Source organism: Oenanthe melanoleuca, chromosome 8 (genome assembly GCF_029582105.1).
Source record: "Oenanthe melanoleuca isolate GR-GAL-2019-014 chromosome 8, OMel1.0, whole genome shotgun sequence".
Taxonomy (NCBI): Eukaryota; Metazoa; Chordata; class Aves; order Passeriformes; family Muscicapidae; genus Oenanthe; species Oenanthe melanoleuca.
In genome coordinates this window covers 20,270,168-20,291,714 of record NC_079342.1, presented here as the reverse complement: position 1 = coordinate 20,291,714, position 21,547 = coordinate 20,270,168, and the positions used below count along the sequence as shown (strand labels likewise).

At 42.2% G+C, this 21,547-nt stretch overlaps 1 protein-coding gene across 4 annotated transcripts in view; it reads left to right on the top strand.

Moving 5' to 3' along the window:
• Nucleotides 1-21,547, top strand: part of LOC130256077 (BEN domain-containing protein 5-like) — an 858,262-nt gene that overhangs the window by 545,805 nt on the left and 290,910 nt on the right. For 2 of the 4 annotated variants that reach the window (XM_056497344.1, XM_056497345.1), the window contains exon 6: nt 3,304-4,356. The exons of the other annotated variants lie outside the window; for them this stretch is intronic. In XM_056497344.1, coding sequence (XP_056353319.1) covers nt 3,304-3,464 — 161 coding nt within the window. In that variant the 3' untranslated portion in view covers nt 3,465-4,356. Of the gene's footprint in view, nt 1-3,303; nt 4,357-21,547 lie in introns of those variants that run through there. 4 annotated transcript variants of the gene reach the window in all.

Below are 21,547 nucleotides of genomic sequence, written 5' to 3'. Positions count from 1 at the left end.
ATTGTTGCACTTGAATTGGAATTTGGACAGGAAGTGTAAATCGCTGACCTCATCCGGTAGGGGAAACTGCAATGACACTTTCAGTAACTGCAAGCCTGAGTCCATGTGTGTAGTGCTTTGAGAGGGAGGAGGCCTTCTCCTTTATTTAAACTGAATGGTGAATTTCAGTCCCTTTGTATCATCATGCCTGTGTTGCATCATTTCTGTCTCTCTTGGTATTTCAGGCTTCTTTTTAAGTCAGAAGTGAGTTGGTTCCTCATGGAATGCATACTAAAATTGGATTTTTCGGTTTTGTGTCCATACTAAATTGCAGCAGGGCTGAAAGAAACCTCCCCATTTGGTAGAATTTCATTATTCTGCATTTCCTGTTCTTAGTTGCTGTGTGCCCTTAACTGTGAACTCATTAAGAGGTGTTGTAATCGGCCATGAAAGTGCCATGTTTTGGAATAGGAAATACGATTCCTCTCTGAGTGTGTGCGTGTGTCTGTGTCTGTGTTGTGTGGGGAAAAGTTGGAAACCTACCTCCGTACTGTCATCTTTCTTAGTTTGTAAGACATGAGTAAAAGACATGGGGGTTTTTTTCATTAATCTTCTTCAAGATTATATGTGGAAGTGGAAGCTGTTCCATGCTGATTTTCTAGTTCAGTCTGGGGTCTTTAGGTACCATCCTTACACATGCAGCTGAGCACTGATGTGCTGGCCACATAAGGAATCCACTCTGTGGCAGTGGCTCCCCTTGGCAGCTCCAGATGGGAAGCAGAGTTGGTTGCCCTGGTGTGTGTTTACAAGCATGCAGCAAAAAGGGTTTATTTTCCACTGACCCATTGCAGTGTGGTTTCCAGTTTCCCTGCTGGAGGCTTTTGCTCCTCAATGCTGCTGGCAAGGTTTTCTGTGAGAATTTCCTTTTCTACTTCTGTCAGGGCCACTCTGTGTTTCTCGAGCCATTTAAACCATAGCTTTCTTCTAACTCCCCTTGTTTTGACTACAGTGAGTTTGGGAGTCTGCTCCAACAGGTACATGATGAGAGGCAGATGGGGTCCTTCCCTTTCTTCTCTTCCATATCTTTACACTCACCAGCAATTCAGCTCTTCCCTATTTCCTCGTTTTTCTGTGTTTTCTGTCATACTTCTGCTTCAAGCCTCAACCCTCATTTGAATTCTACTGTTACATGCCCTGATTTTCCATGTTCCTCTTTTTAGTGTTCCTTTCACCTTGTCTCTGGTTCCCCTTTTGTTAGACTCCAGCCTGTACAATCTCTTGATCCAGTTAAACTGCATGGCCAGAGTTGCAGGTGTCAGGCTGCCTGTATCAGTGGGACTGGGCAGCTCATAACCATGATTTTCCATGTTGTCGTGTCCTTTGCGTCAGTGTTAGCAGGTCTTGCCCCACCATGGAGAAGAGAGCAAAACAAGACAAAGAAATGACCGGCAAGGGGACAAATAGGTGAAATGTGAGGGAGTTTGTATAGCCAGTGATTTGGATCAGGCATCACAAAAAGTAGTGAAGCCCCTGGTTAGCCTTTGAGTTCTACTTGAATTTTTGGTATTCAGCAGTACAAAGGGGTTTCTGTGTGCTCCTGTAAAGCCAAAAGATGAGGGAGCAGAAACCCCAAATTAGTCTTTGAAGCCCTAAGCCAGTATCCTTATGCAAGTACTAAACTACTATTTCTGCACTCCCTCACAGAAGTGGAAGAGATGGAGAGGAAAAACTGATCAAGAATCTGTCTGGTTCACAGCAACTTTCAAAATTACAGCTTTTGAATGAGTTCTGTCAAGTGATTCATTGCTTGACTTTGTGGCTAAATGAACAGCACAGCCTGTATTTCACTGGGAGTTCACCTTACTGGGTGCATCTGCCTGGGAGTGTTCCTGACACTGTTGTAGGGCCAGCTTATGTCCTGCAAACACACTGCCTTTCTTCAGGCTCTCAGTGATGTGCCTTTTCTTAGGTGTCGTATTTCCAATCATAGTTTACAGATGATCAGCATTTCAGCTATCAGGCTGCATGCTGGTTAATTTCATTTATTTTATATTCAGTACGTCTTAAAACATAAAATTCTCATTGCTTTAGATGTTCTCATCATTCTGTGGACACAGACTAACTTATTTAAAATAGATTTTTGAACGACAACATTAGCTCTTAATGTGTCTGATATCTCTATAGCTTCTTAAAAATCCCCACTGTGTAGTATGTAATAAAGAAATGATAAAAAGTATGATGGATGTGCACTGTTATAAACCTTGTTAATGCAAAATAACCTTTTATAAAACTTCTCAGAGGTTTCCAAATGAACTACAAAGCATGCATAGTACTTAATTTTCATAACTTTTTAATATGGTGCATTAGAAATGTTGTAAACCACGTTAATTAAGCAATAATCTCTATGGCTTTCTGTATAAGAAGCAATAAACAGCTAATGGAATAGATCACTAGGCAAAGCAGAACAGAGTTTGTTTAACCAGTCTGGGAAGCCTACACAATAAAATACATCGGTCTGTTTATGAAAACCAAAAAACCCAAACCTGCCTGTCACTAAGGAGTTGTGTGTGTTGCACCACTTCAGATTTCAGTAACTTCTGCAGAATTCTGGCACCAAACTTCCAAATCTGGGAAGAAAAATTGTCTCCACTTTCACTGCCCACATTGCTTTTGCAGTTATTGCTATCACTTGCTTTTTGTATTCCAGATAATGTGTATTTCACAAAATGTGTTGCTCAATGTGCAAGGAAATGGCACTTGTCCTGAATAGTCCACTAATAAAAGTGAGATAAGCCCAGAGACAGGGCAGCTGATAAAAACATGGACATTAATGTATGTGGAAGAGATATAAAAAATGAAATAAATGAGTTCAAGTGTTCTCCTGCTGGTTACTGCTTCTCTTCCTAAGCATTGTCATTTCCATACCCTCCTGAAGGGGTGCAGGTGGGAATGACTCACTGGGACACAGCTCTGGTGGGACTTCACCTGGAAAGAGACTGAATCTGCTGTGGAGATTCAGACAAATGCAGGAGTCAGGCAGGCAAGGCTGACACTGTAAAAGGTTGGGTTTAGCCTTGTTTCTGTATGGAAAGCCTATTAATGTAGTCACAGCATAACTGGAAGTTGGTCATGCCGCTGATTCAAGCCTGGTGACAAATCTTGACTTCAACAAGATAGACAGTGAATCAAGGAAAGCTTCTTTTGTCTTGCAACAAATATACACAGTGCTTACTCACTGCCGTCTCTTGAGTAGTTAGCCCAACTCAGGGCTGTATTGTTTTCTAAAAATATCCTAATAACTCTGTCCTTTTTTTTTCTCCCCAGAATGTTTGTATGATAGAATAGCACAAGAAACTGTGGATGAAACTGAAATTGCACAGAGACTCTCCAAAGTCAACAAGTACATCTGTGAAAAAATCATGGATATCAATAAATCATGTAAAAATGAAGAAAGGAGAGAAATTGCAAAGTACAATTTGCAATAAACTTTGGATTTTTAATAAAGTCTTAGTGTTTTACTTAAGTGTTGGTTTTTGATTTGTGTGGCATTTTTGCTGATGGAAGAAGCTGACTTGAAGCGTTGCTCTCTTCCTATAACTGATTCGTTTTTCGAGCAGTTCTGTCATGGTGTAAACTGCTTTTAACTTATGTAAGATATATTGTGAGTTCACTCAGAATGAAAACTGAAGTTTCCAAGCTTTCTCCAGCGAGTTGCAGTTTGTTACCTGCAGTTGTACATAAGCTGTGGTTCTGCGGACACCGACCCATTTGCCCTACATTGAGTTTTACTGGAGTTAGTGGATCTCAGCTGCAGTAAAACGTCTGCTTAGAAGGAAGAACTGTACAAAATTCACTTTGCTATTGAAAAGGGTTTTATTGTATTTTACAAAGTGTTTTTTCTGAAATGAAGTTTCAATCGTTTGTTTTTATAAATCTTTGTTTTGATCTCTAACAATATATTTGATCAAAAATACACAAAGAACGTTTCTTTTTCAATTATCTTGTAGGTAGACCACTATTACCAACACAGTTAAAAAAAAATTATCCACCAATAAACAACAAAGAACCAAAAGCTGTAAGTTGTAAAATCATGATAATTCATTTTAATAAATAAATCTAAAAACAGTTCTTTTTCAGGGACCAAGACACTTCAGATTTCTTGTTGTGGTATGAAATTCCTCAGTGTGTCCATATTATTGTTCTTGAAATATTACCTTTCTAGTGTATTTGTACTTTCAAAGAGTTTAAAAATTGCCACACTATGGCAAAAGTATGTACAGTAGAAAATTTAGTACAATTTTGTTTGGGTCCATAATTTAAAATGGACACTTTTAGCACAAATTTTAATTACAAATAAAAATAATTTTCTACATTGAAGTTAGACTTGCGATGCAAAGTTTTTAGAAATAATTTGTCATCTGAACTATATGTTATTGTCTGTAAGTGAAACAAAATAACCTGAAGTCTCTTTTTGTGAAGGATTTAGAGATAACTTGAGGTGTGGATTGATGAATTTTGAGGGTTTGTTGTATTAGTGATCTCGATTCACCTTCCATTTATTTTATGCTCACAGATGTGATTATCTGCCTTTCAGGGTGCTTGTTCCTGAGTGTCAGGATTTGTTTCTTTTCTCCCACTGCAATTCTGTTTCCTGCAGTTTTGAAAAACTTACAGTTTCTTATCACCTTCCTGTAGCACCAGTCCACCCTGATGTGAAGCCTTTTCCAGTGTCCTGTAAATGTAGATAATTTGGAAGGGAATAGGCTGGGGTGGGTTCACCATGCCTGGAAGTATTTAAATGATAAAAGGTGTAGATGTGGCTCCAGGGGACATGGTTCAGTAGTGGAATGAATGCCTGGGTTTGATGGATCTTAAAGGTGTTTTCCAGCCTAAATGATTCCATAATTTTTTAAAGGGCTGGGTGGGTGGAAGAAAAAGAGAGGGGAGAGGAGGGGAAGGTGTGCTGGAACTGCCATTCCTCTCTTGGAAGAAATGAGACAAACACCAGGTTGTTTCTCCCTGTACATCACCTATATGTAAATAATGTGTTAGTACTAAGTGCTTGCTTTCTAAAGTCCACTTTCATGGTTGCCTTGCACCAACTTCATGTGCTGCCAAACAGCAACACCCCACTTTCACCCCTGGTGTTCCTGCATTCCCGTCCCTCCCCTTAGCCCCACACGTGTGATTGAACAGGTGTGTCAGATCCCACTGATTCCCAGGGTTATTTCACAACACTTGCTTCCCATAGGATGGAGCCAGAGCTTTCGTGGTGAGGGGTGGAAAGAGCAGGAATGTGTTATTCCAGTGTTATGTGTGCCCTGAAGTTTCTTTGAGCAGCCTCTCTTGTCCCCTAATATCAAATGTGTTCTTAGGTGGTGTTTAATGAAGTGCATAAATGTTTATGCTTCCTAGTTTGGGATGGTAAATAGCAAATTGTTGTTTAAATTGTCAGTGCATGTAGCCTTTTATTAATTAAAAGAACAAAATAGAGATGACACTAAAAAACATTTAAACAGCAAGTTTCCCCTTTTCAAGCAGACTTGTGAATGTACAGGGTTGGGGTTTTTTTTAAGTGATAGTAAGGCAACTCACCTATTTTGAGGAAAATGTCCATAATTTCCTCAGTCTTTCACAGCTTTAGTACTAATGTGTTTCCATTGTAACATATTCTTTAATGAGAAGATCAATCTGTATTTCTTAGAAGATAAGCCTATTTGAGACAGCATTTTATGAAACCTGGAAAAAGCAGCTTAGAATTTAATTAGAGTTAGGACTCCAGCCTGGCCCCAAAAATCAGAGGTGTTAATTCCTTCTGCAAAACCAGCATCATCTTTTTACAGCTTCTTGACACACCTGTCCCATCAAATGTTAATGCTGCATTTTGCTGAAGAATTTACATGTTCTCCTCGGGCAGGGTGTCATGGAAGGCTTCATTAAGTTTTTCCCAGAGGTTTCATCAGCCCAGGTTAGTTTTTATTTTAGTTCAGCAGGGGTATTTGGGTGGCAGTTCCCTTTGAAATGTAGTGTCAGTGGGAGCTAAGAAATGTGTCCATTGGACTGGACAAGTGGCATTTAATGTGTCACTCAAAACTTTTAACTTTAAGTAATTTTAAAGGAATAGGACATATTAAAGGTAGAACACCTCTTTATTATATTACAACTTGAACTAAATATTTTGATACTGGAATTTAGTTTTTTTCTAATAATAAGCCATTTTTGCATACTGTGGTTGTATGGCAGCAATGCTGGGGCTCTGCAGGGGTAATGGGTGTATGAATAACATTTTATACTTCTGTTAGGTCATTACTCTTGTCTTTCCCTCCATATGAGCCAGTGACAAGGTCGTACAATTGTTTCCCAGTGTGTCTGTTTGAAGTAAGGAAATAGGCTGCAGTTAGGTGTTCCAGCAATACCCAAGAAAAATAGGAACTTTAATGGGGTATGTTTTTCTGCATTGCAAAACTGATGTATAAATTAAGTGTGAGTTTCATTTCATTTTCCTACACTGCATTTACGGCCAGGGCTGTTCTTGTTGGTACATTAATTCTTCCATAATTATGCCTGCCTGTACATAGTTTGCTTTGTTCATATTGAGTCTGCTCTGAATCTACCATAGGAAACTTTATAGAAACAGTCCCTGCTAATTTTTTCCTGCTCTGGGGTAACTTCATACTTGTACATCATGAGAAACAGGAGAGAGTTTTGACAGAAAACAAAGTAGGTTTTTAATACCCCTCATTCATCATTCTAAGGTTTGTGCTGTGCCATTACCTCATACTGTAAACCTGGATTTGTAAGGATCAGAAAGACATGGATTTAAGAGGAAGGGACTGTTTACTCTTTTTTAATCAAAGCAGGAAGGAGGTATTGCTGTGAAATGAATAATCTGATCTTCTGTTGCCACACATTGCTGCCGTAATTTGTGATATTCATGATCTGATCCATATTAAAGTGCCTCTGGCACACTTGCAAGGTAGCAAGATTAGAGTTAACAAAAAGGGCTTTCTTTTCTATTAGTGATTTTATAAGGGATATGAGCTGTTGTGTTAAAGGAAAGAATCCTACCAGGAACTTTAATACCTGAGTCAGGAAATCTAGACACTCAATTAAAAAATGAAAGCTAGTATTTATTAGAGAAGGGAAAAAATTGTTAGTTTCTGGTGCTCCAGAACAGGTTTGGATTTACTGGTGCTTTATAGAGTTGGGAGGGGTTTTTTTAAAATAGTAAAATCGTTATGTCGAAGTTGAACTCTAAGTAGGAATTCAAGGTTGCATTGGTTAGCTGTTGTTGGCTGTCAAAAGCAGGTGCATTCTCCCTGTGGGAGGTCACTTCTTTGCACCTTACCTTTGATGTTGTATCTGAGAGATTACTGTGATGGCTGCTTTGTTCTCTTAAGCAGAGATTATTGTCCTCTTGGAAGTTTTTAGTCGCAATAAATGGAACTTTTTGGGATTTAGTGAAATTGCAAAGATAATTCTACTTCATACTTCTGGAATCTATAGACTTTTAAAGATTAAAGCTAAGTGCAGGTCATTGTTAAAATGATGCAATCTTGATGCAGCACCTCAGAGAATTGTGTGAATTGGGAACATTGTGTATTAGCTGTAGCTTGACTGTGTATTAACTGTGTTCATAGCTCTTGAGAACACCAAATCTGGCTGGTTTCAGAAAGGGAAAGTGTCACATGGAGCTGTACTGAGGATTATTTCAGTATTCCATCTTTTTGACATGAGAATTCTCTTCTGAAAGAGACAAAGACACAACTTGTGCCTCCTCAGAATGAGGTGGTAGCTTTCTCCATACTGTTGAAAATATTTGTCATTCTGTGCGTGCCTTTAGTCTCGGATTGATGAAGTCATAACATCAATTGCTCAGACTTTATTGGTGTCATTTTTTTCATCATAACAGTGTGGAACTCTGAAGTGATTCATACAACACCGAGGCAATAAAAGCGTTATGAAGTGCAATCATTGCATGTTTCATGCTCAATAGCTAATTTTTAATTTCACCATCTTGGATATTTTTTCATCCCCTCAGGGTTCCTAAATAGGAAAACAGAATCATTTGGACTTGGAAAACAGGAACAGTGATTCAAGAAGGAATTAATTTATGTGGTTGTTCATCTGTGTTACTTTACAATTATTTCTCCTATTTATGTTTGAACAGTAATTTTCATTCCATGCGTCAGATACCCTCTTGTCCTCAGTGAGATCATGGTCCTGTGGTTGTGAGATCATTTGTTTATCATAAAGAGGAGAATACCTCTTACAGCATCAGATGAAGTTGCATTATGGCTGGATCAGAACAAAGGTGAAAGTGAGTCTGGGAGGGGAGGAAAAAGCTGAGCCTAAAGGATTCTTCTCTGTGCTGCCTTCTGGCTAGAAAACTTCTTCCTACAAAGGAAATTGTTTCCTCCACTTTTAGCAGAATATCAACTTTATGTTCCTTGTTTATTGATAGTAAAGCCTTAATGGAACTAAAGTCTTTATGAATATATATGTTTATTGCATCAGGCCACTTACTGTCATGCTGAATTTTGTTCTTTGGTGATTTGAAATTAAAGAGTCACAGAAAATTTCCTGAACAACCCAAGAGAGGTGTAGGCTGGGGGTGATTTGGCTTTTATTGTAAAAAGTAACTTTCACTAAAAGTTCTGCAAAATAGAAGATAAGAAATTATGTGTGTTGGTGCTTGTGTATCCTTTATAGTTGCCCTGAGCTTTCATGCTTTTGGAACAGAGAGGGGTGCAGGTTTCATGGGATAGGCTGATTATCAGAGGAAGTGGCTCTGAACAGCCTTTGGTGTTCACCCTGGTGCATGTGAGCCATGTCCTGGGACAGCAGCAGAGGGAATGTGCCTTGATAGTGCCATATCACACTGGTACCAGCTCCTTCCACAGGAGACTCACATGAAAACGTTTTTATGGGAGTTTCATATCCTTTATATTCAAATATATCTTTAATGTCTGCCCAAATGTTTATATAAATCTTACTGAATTGTAGTTTAGTTTAAAAAAATGTACTTTCATGTGTTTCTCATTTTTCTTGTAATTAACTGAGTATCAGTGTTCTGGGAGATGTCTTTCTCCATGTTTCAGCTGGGGTATTAAGCCACTGATACTTGAAAATAGTCCATTTGGACATTTTGGTTTTGTGAGCCAGATGAATTATGATTTTACCTTTCCTTATGGAGTCCTCTGCAGGATTTATGGAAGTACCTTTAGAAACTAATTCTCAAAATGTGTAGGATGGAAGGTGGATGGGTCAAAGCATTGCCTCCAAGTTAATGTTCTGTGTTTTCATTTCTTTAAGAGTCTTAGCTTATGAAAAACTAAAACTCTGTAAAGTGGGATTTGCTTTCTTTTCCTGCACTGTATATTAAAATTCTTTGACACTCGCTGGTTTCTTTGCTTCTGCAAGGACTCTTTCATCTTCCAGGACCAAGTTCTGCTTTTTGCTGTAGATCCTTACAGGAATAAGCAATCAAGGGGTGCCATCTGGGGTTAATCAAGGCTGAAGGTGCTGTTGTAGGATCATCTCTACTCTTTGCTAGGATGGGGAAGGACAGCCTTGAGGGTTGGCTTCTCTTTAGGTTTTGTCCCCTAATGCAGCTCATCCAAGCAAGGTTGTTTATTGCCACTTTGGTGGATATGTGCAACTTCCACTCAGGGTTTCATAAACTTGCAAAGTAACTGAGATTCACTCATCCAGCCCGATGTGGAGGAGTATCCCAAGTCTGATGGTGCAGGAATGCAAAGAAGAGGTTGTACAAGGGTCATGTAGGCATTTCCCCCTTTCCCACAGAGAATTAGTTTGTGCAGTTGAGGTGAAGTCAGTAGCCAAACAGCAAAGTCCCAAGCAGTTTAACTGGCATTTAAGGTTTCAATCAGTGAAAAGTTGTATTAACTTAAAAAGTCCAATCACTCTTAACGTTCCCAGAATTTAACCTTTAAGAAGTGGCAAAATCACCATTTTCTTCTGCAGCCAGGGACCTCCATCCAGTGCACATGCACAGCTGTGTGTGTGCAGGTGTGATGTGCTATTGTTCTGTGTAAATCCACAACTCGATAATGTTCCTGATGGTCCCCAGCCCTGCCTGTTTTCCTGGCCTTGCTTTTTCCATGCTGCTCCTTCTGCAAATGGGAGTCTGTCCTCTGTGCTTGCCTCAGAGGGACAAGATGGGAATGTTTCATGATTCCTGCCTTGCAAATTGTCAGCAGGGCTCTGAAGTGAAATACCTGCTTGTGATTCCTGGGGGTGACTGACACAGAGCTAGAGCATTTCCTTGGGAGATCTGGTGGTGCTGCTGTCACCATAAGGCAGACTTTGCCATTCAGGGCCTTCACAGCAGCATTTTCTTGTTGGGTTTTTTGGGGGCTTTTTTGGTTTTTTTTTTCCCCTGCCCTGGCAATGCCTACATTGTAGCAAAGAAAATTTTATTCTTACGTGGAGGTCTTTAAGTGATAAGATGGAATGAGTAAATCTTTCAGCAATATCTCTTAAAAACGTTCATTTCTCAGAGGTTCCCCTGCTTTTTCAGAGGGTCAGTGGCTTAGCAGTTTCCCACCTAATGGCAGTGCCCAGATGAGTGGTGGAAAGCCTTGGGCACCTTGACAGATTTATTCTGATCTGTGGCTTTAATCTGCCCTCTGTTATTCCTTTTCCTAGCTGCTGTGCTAAAACAGCCACCTGGTGAATAGGGGAAGAAAGAAATTTCCAATTCTGTGATCTGAGTGTGGCTCTTGATGATGTTGAGCTGTGCCTAAAGGTGTGCAGCCTGTGGTGGCTGCTGGGCCATGCCATGAGCTGCTGTGGCTCCCTGCAGAACACATCACAAAACTTCACTCAGCTGCTCCCTTGGAAAGCAGCCTTGGCTGGACCACAGCAATGCTGTTTGGAAAATCAAGCATTCTTGAGAATCCATCAAAGTGTGAAATCCATCTTTTCCTTGAGTACTTTATTCCAGTGCTTAGTGCCACCTTTGCTGCTCAACTTGTGCCTTATTTCTCTGTGAGTCTTTCTGGCTTAACTTCTTATTCCTGGTTCTTGATTTGCCTCTCTTAATATCTTCCCCCAGTATTTCTGCAGCTCATGAACGCCTCAATAGACTGAGTGCCTTCACTCTCCTACCTCCACAGATTTTCATGACTGACTCATTTTTGTAATGCTTCTCTTTTATGCCTACCCAAACTCATTTTAGTTTAATAGAAATACTTTCTCTAGGAGTGTTTGGTTTAGTTAATGTGATATAATCTGGTGGTTTAGGACACATGTCACTTTGTATTAGAATGTGATATACAATAGTAATTTCATTTTGTGGGCCAACCTTAATTTAATTTTATAGGAAAAAAAACCTGATATTATTTGATTCTTAACCAGTTGATGTCCCAGGGTATTTCCTTCTGACTCTATTACTGAGAATAGCTCTGTCCTGGAAATGTTGTTCTCCAAAGGAGTGTTTGTCTCTAGTACACTTTCCTCTTTGATTCTGCACCACTCACAAGCCAGTGAGGAGACAGAGCACGTTCTTCCTGCTTTCCCAGCTGCCTATTCCTGTGCTCACAGGTGGGTGACAGGGCCCAGCTGGGCTGTGAAGGGCAGCAGGTGAACAGAGTTTCACAGAAAATAGGACACTGAAGTAATAAAACTTAGAAGAAAGGCAAACCAGAGCCATTTTACTCCTGTAGAATGTGTCTTCAGAATGTGTGCAGGGTCTCCTTGGTTGAAAATGCCTTTGAATTGCCAAGGAATGGTGAAGGGAGATCACCATTATGTTGTGATACCTTCTCAGAACTGGGTAGGGTATCCTTAAGGAGAAACTTCAACTTTTGTGGAATTACTTCACTCTGCAGCCTCCAGCCAGGTCCCATGAAGGAATCAGACCTGACAGAAGAGCTTGCTGTGATCAGCCCTTGCTGTGGCTGCTGTGATAAATGGAAGGCTGCTGTGGGTAGGAATTACACACATTTTGTTTGACCAGTCCTGCTAAATGATCAATATCCTCCCTTAACCTCGGAGATGAGATGAGGAACTGCCAAGTTCCTCCGCTAGGATGGTTTAATGAAAATTGTTCTTTGCCAGAATTTTAAAGGTCAAAACCAGCTTAAATATGTAAACAGATATTCTATCAAGGTAAAGTAAAAAAACTTACAATTAATCTCTTCTAAGAAGTCGCTTCCTTCCTTTGAGAATTTTGAATAGTGCTAGACAAGGTTCTTCTAAATTTCCTTCATCATCTCTCTGAAGATTCCCTCTTAATTAACTTAGTCATTTATAAATGTTCTGAAATCATGTTATTGACTTATTTCTATTTGTAAAGGCACCAGAAAATTTGTGTACTGCACCCTTTGAAAAGTAATTAATGTTTCACTCCTAAATGCCAATTGATATTTTTATGCTTCCTATTGATTTGAAATTAATATCTCTGCCAATTTAAAGCTCATGTGCTGATTTGTCCAGCTTCCAAAGAATGGACAGGACATCATTGCTGAGCTGATCTAGTTAAAATGATAACCCCAAGAAAAAAATACTGGCAAAGTTTGCCCAGCCTGGGCTCCCTCCCTCTCTGGGGCTGGTGGAAGGTGGCCCTTTCCCAGGTGATTTGGGAGGGGCTGGGCAGGTTTTAACTAACCAGTGGCTTAATGATGGGAGGAGTAAGATCAGAGCAGTTTAAGTGCATGTTGTAATAGCAAAGGCAGAAACCAGCTGATGCCCTTACCCCAGTGCTGCAGGATTGTTAAACACTCTGGGCAAGCCTTGGTGATGTTGTGCAGGGTTATGGGTGGTGCAGAAGTTGCTCTCGAGGTCTCCTTGTTTACCTGATTAATCCTGTTTCCTGTTCTGGAGCTCAGGCAGCACCCGAGAGGTTTCACCTTTGAGGTGCAAGATGTTGCTGGATTTCCATCCTCTTTGTGAGAGATTTGCTTCTCCTCAATCCCTACCTGTGGTGAGATCCAGAGTCCCACTGGCTCCACTCCCAAGGGCAGCTCAGCTGCAGCAGCTGCAGGATTTTCTAAATGCTCTCAGGGTGGGGGGTACTTTGTGAGCAGCCCCTCTGCTCTGGGAACCTGCATGGCATTCTCTTCCTTGGGCAAGGACTGTACAGGCAGTTCCACAGAGGTTTGGGATCTTTTATTGCTGGGTAACAATCTCTTTTTTGGGGAAACCAACTTCAGTGGAGCTTTTTTAGCAGAGAGATGGTTTGTTGGCCAGCATTGCCTCTGCTCTGCATGTGAGAATCACCTATTTGTACTGTCAGGTACCCCAAATGTAATTACTGGAAGGATCAGATATGGTATGATTAAAGGGATTCATATTTGTTATTCAAGGGTTTTCTCTGTATTTAATACTTCAGCAAAATTTCAGTAACCGGTGACCTCCTTTGAGAAGTGACTCATTGCATTTTAAAGGCTTTCTAACCAAGTCATCCCTCCTTGTCAGGGACATGGAAGATGAATAGATCGTTCCTGCCTGCGATTTGCAGTCTCAGGGGAAATCCCTTTTCAGTGCCTGTGGTGCTGCTCAGCTGCATCACTGCCCTTAGTTGCCTGCAGGCTCCTGCAGGACTGCCCGTGTCCCCTCGGGCATGACCCACATCCTTGCCGAGCCACGAGTCCCTGGGCACTGCTCAGTGAGCCTGAGCACAGGATGGAACCTCCTGCTGCTGCTAATCCCTCCCTGACTCCCAGTGCTGGAAGCTGTGTGACAGTCTCTTGTTTGCCTGAATTCACCTGGCTGTGTTTTGCCTGTAGAGGGACACAAATGAATTTTCTGTATTAAAGGTGTTGGTAGAAAATGTGAATGGTGTCTTGGGCATTATGGATACTGGGTGTATTACACTGAAACCCGGGGAAGGATGTGTTAAAAAGAGCACAGCACCTCATCAAGCCAGGAATTCATACATCATTATATATATGTCTGAGTTTTTTTCTTGAAAGAGGGAATAAAAAGTGAAATAATCATTCCAGCTGTAGCCTGAATTGCCTTGCTGCAGGTCACATCAACCTGTATGAATGTGTCAGATAGTTCAGTTTCATTTGGAAGGCTTGGGCTAGTGGAGGAATAAGATGATGATATTTTGGGTGAGTTAAAATAAACACTACAGTCTGCTATGGAAAGGAATAATTTATAAGATGGAAGAGTCTTCTTGCTCATTTTGGAAATTTCTTCAAGAATATCAGTTCCACTACTCTGTAGCACTGGAAGTGTCTGGAGCTACTGCTGGACTTGTAACACAGGATTGAACTTACTGGTCCTGTGCTGTTGAAGTCCCAATATTCCACAGGTTCATCTGTTCCAATTTTGTTTTTTCTACATTAATGGCAGATAAATTGAGAATATAGTTCTAGAGGACTTGATTATTTTTTTTTCCCCTCCACCTAGCTTCCAGTTTGAATTTGCTCATGAGCAGCAGTCTATTTATTTGTTCTTGAGTGAATATTGCTGCCAAGTTTGAGCAGCTTTTTTTTCCCCTGTCTCTGAAGAGTTTATGAGAGATCATATCCACTTTACCTTTGCTAGGCTGACCTGTCTTTTAAATTTTTCCTGGGAGATACACTCACCAATTCATCTGCTGTTATCCTACTCAGTGTCTCCTGCACTTGCCTGATCACAAAAGTGATGCTTTTGTGCTGAGTTTTATCTTGAGTGGTAACAGTACATTTTACAGAGACATTATCTTTCTAGAAATGCCTTTCTCTAGAAATATCTTCATGGCTTTGTCATACTGAGGGCTCATAATTCAGCTGCAATCAATGGCTCTGCTGAGGTTGTTATCCTTCCTTTGAGTTAATGTATACCAGACTTCCTATCACTGTAGGAACTTGGTGTCAAACTTAATCTCACCTCCATTATTCCACTTCTGAAAGTCATCTGGAGGCATCTCTACTTCCCATCTGGTATTTCTCTGTTGCCACATCATACTGATATTACCTCCCAGTATGGTGCCTTTAGCTTGTCTCTCTAGATTCTGTCCTTAGCCAGTGCATAAATGAAAACTGCCTTTGCTTTTATGTAGCTTTTTACCCACTCTAAAACTATTTGTAAACATTTAATGAAGCTTCAAATTGTCCCAGCAGAGCAAGTAGTTTTCCTTCCAGTAAATGACTGATAGTTCTCAGAAATAGGGAGCTGGTGATTTGTTCAGCATCATGGCTTGAGTCAGAAATGAGCACTGATGACACAACCCCAAATTCTTGGTTCTAAAAGTCAAATAACACTGTATTTTCTTTACCAGGAAACCATCCAAAGGCTTTTATAAAATGGGGAATGTCAGTGCAAACTTGAGGCTGGGATCTGGAAAGCCCCCTGGAAGATAAATTTAATGGGAACTGAGTTTTCAAGGTTCTTGGGTAGCTTCAAATAGTGACACTTGGTTATTTAAGCCACTGATAGTTTGATGGATCTGATTTCTGGGGTACTGTACTTGCACTTCCCCATGGTGCAATATCAGACTGAGCTTCAGCATTGTTTTTCTTTATGTATTTATTGGACATGAATAGCTCAGGTGATGGTGTGTGATGCCACACTCATCTGTATTTGCTGTTTCAGTGGCACTTGCCTTGAGGACTTGTTGCAAGACTCATTTTGAACTTTCTAACTCTTGATGTGCATGTGTAATGAAAAATCCCCGCCGAGTGCCCATGTTGCTCCTGCTGCCCCCAGTTCCAGTTGCTGCTGTTGTGTTTATTGTGCAGATTAATCTCGAAGCTGGGAGTGATTGTGAGCTTAAGCAATAATGTGGATGAAACCTCCTCATTAACCGAGTTACAAGGGAGCGCATTCCTGAGAAAGCGAACCGAGCCTCTCACGGCAGTGGAAGCCGGCACTCCCTCGCAGCTGGGATCAGTCTGATTCCCTCTCAGCACGCCCTGCCTTGCTCCACCTCCCCGGGATCCCAAACACCACACACCTTCCGCTGACCTTGCCCATTTGGGATTTGCACAGCTCTACCTTCCCATCCTCTGCAGCCGCCCTCCTGCCCCCGAGCCAGGGAGGAAACTCCAGCTCAAAGCTTCTTAAAAACAAAACAACACCAATAAACCGGGGCAAATTACCTTTGTTGTTTGTTTTGGGTACAGGGTAAGACCATACCAGTTGTGTACCAAGGAGGAGAAGAGCATTCAGCCCCAGATAGGATAATCTTTTGGTGACAAAGATTCAAATTGGCAATTAAATTGCTGCAGTTTAGCAAATCCTAGCTTTGTGTTTGTGTGCAAGAGCAATTGCTCTGCAGTGGCTGCAAACCTACACCCTCTCCCTGTGAGCCAAAAGTCAAACTACTTTGGGGTTTTGCTGTGGAAGTGCACAACAGGGGGGTCACTTTGGTTGCCACCAGGCCACTCAGGAGTCTGAGCTGGATGCCAAGGTTTAGAGTGAATCGTGTTGCAGGGTTTCCACTGGTAAAAAGTGAGGTGTTTTCCTTATTTCCCATTGCAATCCAAAAAACCCCAGATTGGCTTTGTTAGTGGGAGTGCACAGAACCACATACCTGTGATGGTTCACAACACCACCACTCTAGACAAGAGGGTGCATCTTTTGCATCTATTTTCACTGTGTGGATCCCGTTCCAAGGCGTGATGGAATCCCCCAGCTGCAGGGTCTCGTTGCCTGCACTGCTCTGTGCACGTTCTCCAGGCTCTGAGCAGCCCTTGGCGTGGGCTGTGGTGCAGAGCAGCTCTGGATTCCTCAGAGGCAGCGGGAGCCTTTCCAATGGTCACAGACCGAGCCTGGGGGGAAGGAATCTGCCCTCTCACAGCAGCAGCCCGTTGCTCAAGCTCAGGGCGGGTGCAGAGTGCCAGGTGGCCTTGAGAGGAAGTTTCTTTGGTGAGATGGCCTAGTATGGGGTGTTGGCATAGCTGGGCCTTGCAAAGAGGATTTCTTAGGAGCAGCTTTCCATCTTTGCCAAAGGGGAGTTGTGCAAACACCGCTCTGACATCAGTCACGCTGACGACACGTGGACACAGGGCAGCAGTCACTCCTAAATATGGGAATCACAAATATGTGTTGACAGAAAAATATATTTAAGCAGTTTGCAGTGCGTGCTGTAATAAGTAAACCAGCCATTGTACTCCACAGAGCTGCATGCTTTAAATGCCTAACAGTAGAGAACAACCCAAAGTGAATCACAGTAATAGGAAAGGAAGTGTTTACATTCTTTACAATAATCATTCCTTCCTTATAAATTTGATTTCAGCAAATTTGAATCCAAATGAGATGAAGTTTGAAACACAGGCTTTCACAGTAAGGTATACCTCAGTGTGCAGTCTTTTGCAGGTGGCTGTTATTCATTTATTGTTTGTATTTCCATATTGCTTAGCAACCCCTGTCCTGGACCAGGACCTCGCTGCTGCGAGTGCTCTGCTAACACTGATGGAATGGATGGCTGCTGCCTGGGAGAATGCACTGTTTTGTACAGAAGCCAAAAGTAAACTAATGGTTTCTCATTCTGTCCTCTCCGAATGAGAAATGATGAGGGCCAGCTGATATTTAAAAATGGGATTATAACTCTTGAATTACTGAGTCAACACAAATATTTGGGGGCCCTGTCAAGCATGCAGGCTCAAGTGGGTGTAGTTTTCCCAGGCTTTGTGCCCTGATGGCCAAAGCAGGGAGGGCAGGATTGCTGCTCCCTGGATAACCATTCGCTGACAGAGCTGCTCAGATGAGCAAACAACCACTCATGCTTTGTGCATCCCTGCAATTACAGAGGAGCAGCCTACCCCACGTTGCTAACACTCACTAGTGCCTCCTCTGCCCAGGCACAGCACCTGGATCCCTGAGCCAGCCCGAGCACACCACGCTCCGTTATGTAAGTCAGCATTCGCAGAGTGTGCCGAGTCCTCGTCTAACCTCGGAAGCAGGGATGTCCTGATGCTTCAAGGGGTTGTAGGAAGCAGTAATATCTCCATTTGAGAGCTGGAAAGTTGGAAAAAGTAGACTAACTTTTAGTGTCAAAGTCCTTTCATCGGCAAATCCCACGCAGCTCCAGCACAGCTGTGCCTGAGCGATTTGGAATGGGGATTTGGGCTGCAGAGCAGAGGAGCCACTGATCACTGGCAGCTTGAGTTTGGTAATCATGGCCAAGCCCTCAAACAGTGAAGTTCCTACCTGTGCTTCAAACCCTCTCCTCACCCTGCCTGCCTTGGACAGTGGGCAGGATGCAGTGCAGTGCTCCTTTAGACAGGAACCTGATTGTCTGACACTGGGAGGGGGTTTGGGTGCTAAACTGGTGAAAACTAAAACTTGAATGGTATTTAAATACCCCTGGGGAGTCCTTTGGAGCTGTTGCAGTGCTGTACTAGGGTGTTTGGCTCAGAAGTGGTGAGAATAATATTCTGCTCCATGGCAGTGCCCAGATGCCACCCAGGAGAGGGCAGGACCAAGGCTCTGTACAGGATGCTGGTGGTTTGCATGTGCTGGTGCTTTCTAATAGCAGACCCTAGTGCCCACAGATCACACAGGAAAACCACATGAAAGGCCTTTGCATCGAGAGGTTAAAAACAATTTATGTTAATTCTGGACTCCAGCCAAAGCTACCCAGCTGTCTAGCTGAGGCTGGGAGCTGACAGACCGAAAAAAGGAAATACACAATTAAAATGTCACTCTCTGGAGAGAGAGAAAGGGGGTGGCCATCAATGAAAGCAAAGTGAGGCAGGCCTGACTGCAGGAAATGGTTTGGGAGGAGTGGCCCAAGTGTGAACACTGTGGACATGTGCTCAGTCTCCCCAGGTGCCCTGGGAGATGAGACAAACCTTCCTGGGATGTACTCAGGGTGTTGGGATGCTCCTGCTAGCAAAGGGCACTCTGAGCTTTAGTTGGAGTTGTGTGGCTGCAGTGTCACTAATTGAACTTTGCACTGGTGACTAAGGATGATAAATACCTCTGGTGGAATTCACCTTTGTTGCAGGGAAGCAGTGGCAAGCAAAGCATTTTTTAAAATGTTCCCTTTATATCAGTTCCCACAGCCACGAGCTCCTATATTTAATTTCTCCAGATGTACTGATTGACTCATCTGTGACTGACATTTTGTACACAGCCCTTCTGAATTTCTGAGTGTCCTGTTCACAGTCAATTACTGCTCTGTGAATGCCAAATATTTGGGCTCTGAATGCAATGGCCCATGCTTCTAGTTGGAGTCTTCTCCAACACTACAGTCCCTTCCTCCTTCCTGCCCACAAAACTCACACTGCTGGGTGGGAGCACATTTTGTTGTGTTCTTCCCCTTTCAGTGCTTTAGCAAGTTGAGCAAACTTGCTGAGCAAACTCTCTAGCCAAATACAAGGAAATTCATCTTCAAACTTTCCCAGCAGAAAGATGGAAGCTGGTGAAATATCTGTTTGGATCAGCCTGCTCTGTCAATAGATGGTTCTGCTGGGAGCTTTCCAATGCCCAGCTCCTTCAGCAGTTTTTTTTTTCACAGCAGCTGTGACACAAGTGCTGTCCTAAAACACTGACATCTTCTCAACCTTGGTGCCATTGCCAGTGGTTGAAAATCCAAACCAGCTATTTTTCTGAGTTTGTCTGACTTTGTTCTACCTGACATGACACTGAGAGTGTTATGTTTGGCTGGAATGCAAATCAAATGGTGTCATGTGCAAGCCAGTCCAAAAGGTCAAAAGAAGGAAAGTTTAATATCAGTTTAAGGAAAAAAAATACCCCAACAAACATAATTTCATTTTCTATCTTTATAGGTCTTCAAATCATCCATTATAGTGATGTAAACCAGCAGACATCAATATTTTTCCTAATAAAAAGAAGCATAGGTTGTCAAAAGTAATTTACCTTTTAAAGGATCCTGAAGTGTGAAAACATAAATACTTTACACAGGAATAGAGATGAACAAAAGGTAGGAAATATTTTTCATAGATGCCTGATGAAATCTGATTCTCTGTGGCCTCATCAGATTTTTTTGTAATAAGAAAAGAAGGGTAATTTCAAGCTCCAAATCCAACTTAGCTGTGAAATGAGGCAAAAAAAAAAAAAAAAAAAAAAAAAAAAAGTTGTACCTGTTTCTGAATAAAGGGGGGAAATTGTCCTCCTGTAAAATAATCCAAAGGTGATGCTTATTCTGTGGTTGTGTGCTCAAAGATCAGATCACAAAACCCTTTCAGAAAAGGATTGTCTTTCTTTCTCCAGGGACCTGGAAATGGAGAAGTTGTGTGGCAAAGGTTTCTTACACTGGTTGCCTTGGTTGCTTCCAGAGCTGTGACTCCTATTCCTCTTTCCTCCCAATGTAGTTTCCTGTTCATTAGAAAAATCTGTTACATACATCACTCTTCCACCCTCCCTGAAATGCTAAGTTAAAGCAAATTTCTGTTTGTTGCCAGTTTGATTTTGGGTTTGTTTTTCTTTTTTTTAGTAGTAGTATTTTTTTAATTAGAAATTAAGGGATTAAAGTTTTGGTTTTTTTTCCCCCCAGCAAACTTCCATTCTGCCCAAAGCTTTCCCCATGAACCTTCAGTGCACTTTGTGGAGATTTCTGCTTTTCTGCAGGTCTGGAATCTCCAGAGACAGCCAATTCTGCCTTTGTGTGTGCAGGAGCAAGTGACAGGAGCAGAAGCTGATCAGTCTAATGCCAGCTGACAGTGGGTGTGTGGGTTTTACAGCTTGGCAGAGTTGCTGCAGCAGTTTGGAGCTCTCAGAGGCAGGAGGGGCTGGTGGCAGCTGGGACGTGCCTGCCAAGGAGGGGCTGCCCTCTTCTTCTCCCCTCTTCACCTCTGTCCTGCTCAGTTCTGTGGCAATGGCTGTCCCCTCATGTGCTGCTTGCTTTGCTCATCCAGAGAAAAACTTTTCTGCCTTTCATTCTCTGTGTGGCCTTTTGATATTAGTAGCTGACAGATTTCCACTTCTTTGCATTTTTTATCTGCTTTGTGTATGCCATTTGTTATCTCTTTTGTATATGACAACAGTGCAAGGCTTTTGTTGTACACATTTTTAATAAAAAAAGCCCAAATATTTGAAAGCTGAAGCGGATATTACTTTTCCCATGGAGCACTCTATTTTTGATAGCCCAGACCTTTGATAAAGTGTGCTGCAAGCCAGGCACTGTGTCCAGAAAGTATTTAAATGTGTGGTGGGTCTGTTTTTTTGTAAGAGATGAGTATGTTACTCTCAGAGGTGTAGTGAGAAGCAGTTATAATCACAGATAGTGCTGGCAGATGACATGCAGCCTTTGATTCAGGGCTGGGCTGGGTCTGGAGGGGTTGAGGGGCAGGTGAGGCAGGGAGGTGTGCAGGTGTGGCTGTGGGGTGGAGCCCTGGGGCAGAAGGGAGCCCATCCTTTGTCCCTGGTGGAGAACCCTCCTGCCAGGGGCTTTACATCTGCCCAAGAAGGTGCTCTGCCAGGAAGGGATGGGCTATCTGGGATCAAAGCCCTCAGTGGCAGTTCCAGCAGAATTCACAGAATCACCAGGTTGGAAGAGACCTTCAAAATCACTGAGTCCAACCCAGCCCTAACACCTCAACTAGACCATGGCACCCAGTGCCACATCCAGTCTGTTTTTAAACACATCCAGGGATGGGGACTCCACCACCTCCCCAGGCAGATAATTCCAGTGCTTTATCAC